The sequence below is a fragment of the Anarrhichthys ocellatus genome, unplaced genomic scaffold, assembly GCF_004355925.1.
Source record: "Anarrhichthys ocellatus isolate YVR2014 unplaced genomic scaffold, GSC_Weel_1.0 scaffold13, whole genome shotgun sequence".
Taxonomy (NCBI): Eukaryota; Metazoa; Chordata; class Actinopteri; order Perciformes; family Anarhichadidae; genus Anarrhichthys; species Anarrhichthys ocellatus.
Window position 1 is genome coordinate 2653451 of NW_022280043.1, and position 8400 is coordinate 2661850.

An 8400-nucleotide genomic window follows, 5' to 3' on the forward strand; every position below is an offset into this window, starting at 1 on the left:
CGTCTTTTCAACGTTGGGCGTAGACGTCTTTTAAACGTCTATTCAACGGAAAAATGCTCACTGGGCGGTGCTTTTTCGTTAGTCACTTTTGTGCTGAGCCATAGTGCTCCACATCCAGTCAATGGGCTGGTTAGGACGCGTGTGACATTGAAGGCTTAAAGCTCGCGTTGGACACTGTCGACCACTTGTCAAGAGCGAAATTAATTTGTCAGAAACCAAGGAACCGACAGTCGATCAGCAACACACCAAAGGTAATTGTCTATCCGTTGTTTTTTATTGTAACGTTTTGGATTAGTTGGTTTCGTTTTCACGGAGGTGGAGCTTATCGTCTCTGTTGCCCCTGCTGTGAGTGCTGATTAATAATCTACGTCGGGGTGTTCATATTCTGTAAAATATATCTTAATTGTGTTTAAGGTTAGGCTAATTACTTCATGTAAGGTTACGCATACACTGCCAGGTTGTAATTGTAACGTTTTGCTCTCGATCACTGAGTCGTTTTGCCCGCTTTTTCTTTCAGGAAGATGAATCCAAAGGACGACAAGAGCAGCGGATCGTGCGGCAGGTGAAAAGTTACACTCTGTTAACCCCTAGTTCAAGCGATTGTTCAGAAATGTATAGGCCTGCATGTTGACCGAGCTCATGTAGGCTCAGATTATGCTGTAAATGTGTGAGACAGGTATGTTTCTGACAGTTATATATTTTAATTATCGTACTTATGCGGTTTAGCGACGAAGCATATAGCAACTGTTGGTCCTGTAAAAGTTAATCAATTACATAGGCATTTTAAATGGCAGTAATCCATTTACAAGATACGTTGATTACAAATAGTTGAATTTAAAATCGAAAAGGCAGATAGTGACACTTCTCCTTAAAGGGTCATTTCACCTGAATTTTCTCACTTAACCTTTTTACATTTTCTCACTCTGATTTATGTAGAGGATATCTACACTCGGTTGCTTGGGTTCACCTATAGCTAAAACTAGAAATGTATAATTAATTTATAAATTAGTATGAACTAATTAATTAATTAATTAGGTTAGAATCATTTCTATGAGGGTGAAGTAAATAACAAAAATATTTTAACGACTGAATGACGTGAATTGAAATTCCGTCTGATTATCAGGCTACAACTAAACCTTTAAAATCTGTTATGCCCCCTTAGCCCTGTTTTTGTGCACAACCCACATCTGGAAGAAATGAAAGAAGACATCCTCTACCACTTTGGTTTTGGAACCGGAACTCACAACCTACCAGCTATGTTTGGTGATGTCAAAGTAATCATTTTTATGACATATACAAATCTATATTTAAATAATATACACATTATATAATACTATAAAAACAATGTTAAACATATATATATATATATATATATATTTCTTGTGTGTGTTTTCTTTCAGTTTGTGTGCGTTGGGGGCAGTTCTTGGAGAATGAAATCCTTCATTGAGTACATTGCTGCTGAGCTCAGTATGGAAGACCCCAAATCAGAGTACCCAAACATCTGTGCTGGAACGGACCGCTATGCTATGTACAAAGTTGGCCCTGTACTGTCTGTCAGTGTATGTAAGATTATGACATACAAGTAGTATTAATTGTAATAATCTCTGTGCCTAGTGTACTTCTATTTAAAAACGACATGGGTGTTAATAGTGTGTGACTCGTCTGTGCTTTATTTTGCAGCATGGGATGGGAATCCCATCTATCGCCATAATGTTGCATGAGCTAATAAAGCTCCTCCATCACGCTCATTGCACAGATGTTACAATTGTTCGCCTTGGAACGTCAGGTGGATTAGGTAAGTGTATTGTTTCAAAATATTATATTTTTTCCCCTGAATGACTGATAATACATCTGATTATTCATGTGTTGGGTTAGCAAGGGTGCTAGTTTCCTTGTGTTTCTAACAAACAAACTTCTGTAAGAGGAAATGACTTAACTTTACTTAACTGTGTAGTCAGATGTCCTTGCCATGAGATTGGTTGGTGTGGTCACACAGTAAATGATATTTGAGTACTTGCTATTGTCCCCTGTTCTTAGTTTTACCACAAGAGAGAGCCCAAAGTCCATTAGCAGTGTCATCCAATATGACTTTGTGTATTGTTGCTATTTGCCCGTGATGGTATTTTTCCAGTTTTAAGAATAAGATTGTGTGAGAGCGAGTGGCTGGTATTGTTTTCACTTTGTTAATCTATGTAAATGCATCGTCATGCAAAATGTGGTCCTGGAGACACCTAGCGGGAACTACCTCAGGAGGGGTTTTGAGTACAGGTGTGTAGTTGAGATCAAAACGAAGGCAGAGTTTGATGATGGGTGTGGTCGGAGCAAAGTCACCGGAAGGAAGTCGGGTGGTAGAATGTGAGGAAGGGGCCGTTCTAGCAGTTATGACTTTGTAATAGACTGTACCATTGAATTACAAGTTGAACTTAAGACATATGTTAACTGAAATCCTTTAAAATAGGAGGTTTAAGAATGTCTTTGGATGGTTTTCATTTGAAAATGAACATGGTACTTATTTTACTTAATATAGGCTGTATGAGTCCAGTATGTTGTTTGAACATATATGAAAAATACTTCTTAATTTAAACTTTCTCGACTACAATTTGTTTATCTCACTTGTCATTTTTGGTGTTCAGGGCTCGAGCCTGGCACAGTTGTTGTCACCAAGCAGCCTATGGATGCCAACTTCCTGCCCAAGTTTGAGCAGGTGATCCTGGGGAAGACGGTGGTGCGCAACACTGATCTCGACCAAAGCCTGGCTGCGGAGCTGTTGCAGTGCAGCAAGGAGCTGAACCAGTTTCAGACAGTGATAGGCAACACCATGTGTACACTGGATTTCTATGAAGGTATGACTTCTGATGCATTGGTGTGTGAATCACATTTTATACAGTATTTCAGTAAATGTTCAGCTTTTGCTATGTTTTCTGTCTGTCTGGTCAACTACCCAGGCCAAGCCCGTTTGGATGGTGCCTTCTGCTCCTACACCGAAAAAGATAAACAGGATTACCTCAAAAAAGCCAGGGAAGCAGGAGTCTGCAATATTGAAATGGAGTCAACCGTTTTTGCTGCTATGTGCAAGCCGAGTGGTCTGCGAGGTAAGAAAATCCAATATCAGCATGATATGAGGACTTTGTGTCTAAAAACACAGAGTTGTCTTCACACCTCTTTGAGTGTCTTAACGTTTCTGTCTTGTTGTGTAAAGCTGCTGTGGTGTGCGTGACACTACTGGATCGGCTGAACGGGGATCAGCTGGACGTCTCTCATGAAGTTCTTCACAGTTACCAAGAACGTCCCCAGATACTGGTTGGCTACTATATTAAGAAGCAGTTGAAGAAAAACAGCAGTTCATAGCTAACTGCAACAGCTATTACATTGTTGTGCAAGCATACATCAAATGTTTTCCTACTGATCAATAGCCATACATTTTAAGAGTCACTGAATTTTTTAATTATGTACTGACTTGTATTTCTTCTTTGGCACTCTCTTAATTCATTTCTATATCGTATCGGCTTTGCCCTCTAAGAGCTGTCACTATTGGGTTTATCCCTGCATGCATGCACAGGAGTCTGCTGGCTCCCTCTGCTGGCTCAGCTCCCTCCTACCAGTTGGGAGCGCTGGAGGCTGATGATGATGCAGGTTTTTCTCCATCCCCATCGTGGCCAGGAGCCCCGATGTAGCTCCACACCATCGTGGTGTCCAGCCACCCCACAAACAATAGCATCAGTGGCAATGGCAGGATACGGGGAACATGTGTCTCATTCCAGCTGAGCAACAGAAAGCCAATCGCCCTTTTTAGGGTCACCCACTTTTCTACTCAAGAGCAGTTTCCTGTTAGTCTGCTTATGCTCCCACTGAGCAGTTTTCAGCTTCACAATACACATTCCCTTCACAAAACAGAAGCTTGACACTGCACATGCAGCAGCAGGCACAGCCTAGTCACTTACAAGTAACGGTCCTATTTTAAAATGTGCATTACTGACCTTAAAGAATTATCAACCACCTCCCACCCACCTCGCCCCGCAGGGATAAACCCAATAACAGCATCTCTTTGACAGCTACACCTATGCTCATAATTTAGAGTTATAAGGCACCATTTCTCTGTTTTTAATCATCAAATATGTCTTTTTTTAATGCTGCATTTTTTATACAATATGTAAAGCTTTTTATCCATAACACCTGAATCACTTCAGGACTTTTGGCAAGTCTGCTTACAATGGTATTGTAACAAAATGACCTCAAACTGTCATTAAAGAAGTGTTTCACGAAAAAAAAAACTGACACTGATAAATTTGTGCCCTTATGATGGTATTGGTTGTGGTATCATCCAAAGTGTTTTTATGCAGAATGTATGTTGCAATGTACGATTAGGCTAGTGTAATGTTTCTAGACCTTTCCTTCAGAACCTAAAAACTGCAGCAAATGTCAATCCATTTTTGAGAAGAATGTCCACTGAGTGTCTTAACACTCATAAATGCTCATGCAGTTTTATACTCTGACTCATTATGAGTAGCACAGGTTTGCAACATCCTACAGCTTTTTCTCGGTGGAAGAAGCACCATGTGTAAAGCAGGAGGTTTGCTGCAGTATGACCAACATCCTGACCACTGACTTTTTGACTAATGAAGTTCCTGAAGACGATCTCTATTGATTTCTATAAATTTGGCTGACACAGATATCATTCCTTCTCCTAAACTTACACACACTCAAGAACATTTGCCTCCTGTCTTCAGATCACACTGCTTATGTGTAGTTTTAATGACAATGAACAGGATTGCTGTCATGGTATTTAACTGGTGTCACTGGGTTCAACCTGAATTCCTGCAAATATCTATCTGAGATACACAAGTTTTTTTGGGATGATATTTGTTAAATAACTGACTCAGGCCAACACTGACGTGAGATAACGTCAATGTTTGAATTGGACGGTCTGACTAATAGCATTTCTATTATTTGTGACAAATAGTCACAATTCACAGCAGACAGTAAAGTAGTCCGTCATGTGTATTCTTAGAATGACATAGCACATTGATGCTGCGGACTTATTTTCTCATAAATGTGGATCCAATGAAACACAAGTCGCAAGTATCCGGTCTGAAGAACACATTTATGACTTCCTGTGTCTGCGCTTTAATCGCCAGCTTTAAGTAGACTATATGGTCACATATTGCATGCTGAAAACCGCTCTGCGCGTCAGAGGACTATAGAGGAGGGTCTGCCTGCGCGCTCCCGTGCGTGCCCACCTCCTGTTCGCCATCCGATCCTACCCCGGTCTATTCGCTGACTCAGTGCCTTAAGCAGCATCGCCGTTCACCTGAACAGAGCTACAGCATCCTCTGCGGAGAAATACATCAGCCATGGCCAAAACAGCAACCGGTAAGCGTGTTCAGAATGGTCATGATAAAACCATTGCATGGATGGATGGATGGATTTGAGACAGATCCTTTCTGTATAGAGCCCATGTCGGCCCGGTATTGTCTAGCTGGTCGTGTTTCTGTAAAAGCTTCACTCAGAAATGTTATGAATTTCATTCTCTTTTGAATGATTACAGCTATAAATTGAATCCCCATGATATTTCTCTATCGACTGTGAGCCCATTGTCTCAGCTAAAGAGTCTGTTCATGACAGCGACAATGTGGGCTTAAAAGCCCAGCATCCTCCGTCAGGTTACTGAAATGTCTCCTTCATTATCCTCATCTACGTCAATGTATTGCTCCTCATTTGCTTTGATGGCGTGTTGTGTAACGGTTCTTAATTCGATAACACGGATTGGCCCATGACAGCTTTATTTACTACGCCGCACCTGCGGTTCATGCTTACAGCGGCCCCAACATGCAGCATAATGCAGACGGACCCCACCCAAGATGCTGTGCTGCCGACCATTTAGCCGACAGCAGATCTGAGAGGGCTTCATTCGTCTGACGTTCATATTACTTTGCTCTAATGCTGTGGTTATGTTTTTTAAACGTGTTTATGTACCTAAAACGTCTCCTGAACGCGATTGTTTTATCCGATCATTTATTTGGGATTGCTCCTTTAATTCGTGTCTATAACTTTCCTTATTTCTTTCTTGCTAATGAGGCACCACCCGCTGTGCTCGATATGCTGCTAATTATTTTGCAAAAAAAAAAAAAATACGCTATCGGCCTTTACACAAATGCAAATTAGGCGTAGGAGCTAGCACACTGAATCTTATATTAACAGATAAGACCATAGTCTGCATTAGTCATCTCCCCTCATGGACAGTTATTGTTGTAGGCCATGCATTTTAGCATATTTGTTTTCATGGGTTTGTTTAGCCTCTGTACGCATAGCGGTGCCTTAATATAAGTAACCCATTTGGTCCCTGTAAAATACAGCAGGGTGTGCAGGCTGCCTTCAATATGGTATGTATGGTGGCAGAGATGTAGCGGAGGAGACAGGTGTATGGCAGGGTGGGAGGCAGGCCAGCCCTGCAGCAAGGGGCCGCTTCACACACTGGCCTTTGCAGCAGAAGGCTTAGCAGCACTGACAATCTGCAGTCCTCTCTCAACAGCCACGTGGGCACTTTGACAAATACAGGAGAGGGCAATAGTCAGTGAGGAATCGGTGAAAGCACATCTTACCCCAGATCTAGTGTAAAAGCCAAGATCATTTATCAGCTGCATTTGACGGCTATGACGACAACACTCATCAATAAGGTAGGTTTATCTATAAGACAGATAGACGTGCTTCTTGGTATTGTGCGCATGACGGCAGGATTTGCTGAGACAACAGGAAATTGAAAATCTTGCACTGTCCTGTCTATTCTCTGACCTTAGACAGATTACAAGGGGATGTTAGAAAAGGCACTCTTGATTCAAATGAGTCACTAATGTCTTAAGATCCAAGAAAAGAATCGTAGTGATTCATCCAATTGATTGTCAAACAACAGGGCACTTATATACATTTCAGATGCATCGTCATGAGATGCTAATTGATTTCCCCTTTCTAATGTGTCATATCTTAATTTGGAAATATCTCAAGTATATTTATGAATTTGTGACATTGTTTGGACAGTGTTCTGTGGTTTTGTTTTCATGAGTAACATGGAGAGACTCACTAGGATGCTATGCTTATGTTCCCACAGCATATAAAGAGAAGATGAAGGAGCTGTCCGTCTTCTCCCTCATCTGCTCCTGCTTCTACCCAGAGGCACGCAACAAGCTTGTGCGTGAGTTTGAAGGTATGGATCAGCTCAAACATTGATTTTCATTTGAAACCAACAAATTGCCCCCCATGGATGTTTTAGTTTGCCTTGTAAATACAGACGGTAGTAATAGTGACATGTTGTTGGACTGCTATATATTGTGTTATTGGACATTGATTTTGCTGGTATCATCATCATAATTGTCTGATTTACAGACATGGAGGTGAAAACTATAAACAAGCGAGCTTCTGGCCAGGCCTTTGAGGTGATCCTCAAGCCTCTGTCTCCAGTGTCAGATGTGGCTCACAACCTCCCCTCACCCCCAAAGAGGGATATCTCCTTGGAGGACATTGAGAAGAAACTTGAGGCTGCTGAAGACCGGAGGAAGGTGTGTATTTTACCTGTGGCTTTGTGTGTTAAAAATCGAAAGTTGGATTGTATTTTAAACTATTCAAAATTAATCAGATGCTCTAATATTTTTTTTGTTGTGCTGTGTGGTTTTAGTATCAGGAGGCCCAGGTGCTGAGGGCTTTGGCAGAAAAACGAGACCATGAGAGGGACGTGTTGCTAAAGGCCATGGAAGAGAACAGCAACTTCAGCAAGATGGCCGAGGAGAAGCTCCAGATGAAGATGGAGCAGATCAAGGAGAACCGTGACGCCCATCTGGCAGCCATAATGGAGCGTCTACAGGAGAGGGTAAGAAATGCAGAGTTCTCAGTTTGTGTTTTCTATTTGAATCCACCTTTTGACCGGGTATAACCATGTTTGGGCGGCACCTGATGATTACTATTCTCTCTCTCTCTCTCTCTCTGTCTCTGTTTCTGTGTGTGTGTGTGTGTTGTTCTTTTGTTTTCAGGAGAGACATGCAGCTGTGGTGCGCAAGAACAAAGAGATGAGGGAAGAGCTGACAGCATGAGCCTCGCACAAATCCTGACTTCCATGGTCCATCAACGTCCCCCCTTCCTCGCCCCACCCTGACCCTCCTCAGACACCCAACAGACACCCAACCCTGAAGGCAGAGAGGTTCAAGGACCTCACCACCACATCACAACACACCACACCCCTAGTACTCACCACTATCAATATTATCAGTGGATACAAACATCATTACCACTCATCTTGAGAGTTGAATTCATTTCTTGTTTTTAGAGCAAATGTGAGAATATGGCTATTATTTTGTAAATATGTTTTTCTATCTATCTATCTATCTATCTATCTATCTATCTATCTATCTATCT

General features: G+C 41.7%; 2 protein-coding genes across 2 annotated transcripts; both read left to right on the forward strand.

Moving 5' to 3' along the window:
• The first annotated feature begins 97 nt into the window (after positions 1 to 97).
• On the forward strand, positions 98 to 4271 carry upp1 (uridine phosphorylase 1). The gene is made up of 8 exons (XM_031853264.1): positions 98 to 251; positions 518 to 562; positions 1163 to 1274; positions 1401 to 1559; positions 1681 to 1795; positions 2634 to 2843; positions 2946 to 3092; positions 3200 to 4271. Exons 2-8 carry the CDS (start codon positions 522 to 524, stop codon positions 3346 to 3348), a joined length of 933 nt encoding a protein of 310 aa, XP_031709124.1. The 5' UTR covers positions 98 to 251; positions 518 to 521; the 3' UTR covers positions 3349 to 4271.
• A 755-nt stretch (positions 4272 to 5026) lies between these two features.
• Positions 5027 to 8394, forward strand: stmn2a (stathmin 2a). The gene is made up of 5 exons (XM_031853266.1): positions 5027 to 5370; positions 7103 to 7198; positions 7378 to 7550; positions 7667 to 7858; positions 8019 to 8394. Exons 1-5 carry the CDS (start codon positions 5352 to 5354, stop codon positions 8076 to 8078), a joined length of 540 nt encoding a protein of 179 aa, XP_031709126.1. The 5' UTR covers positions 5027 to 5351; the 3' UTR covers positions 8079 to 8394.
• Positions 8395 to 8400: the final 6 nt, after the last annotated feature.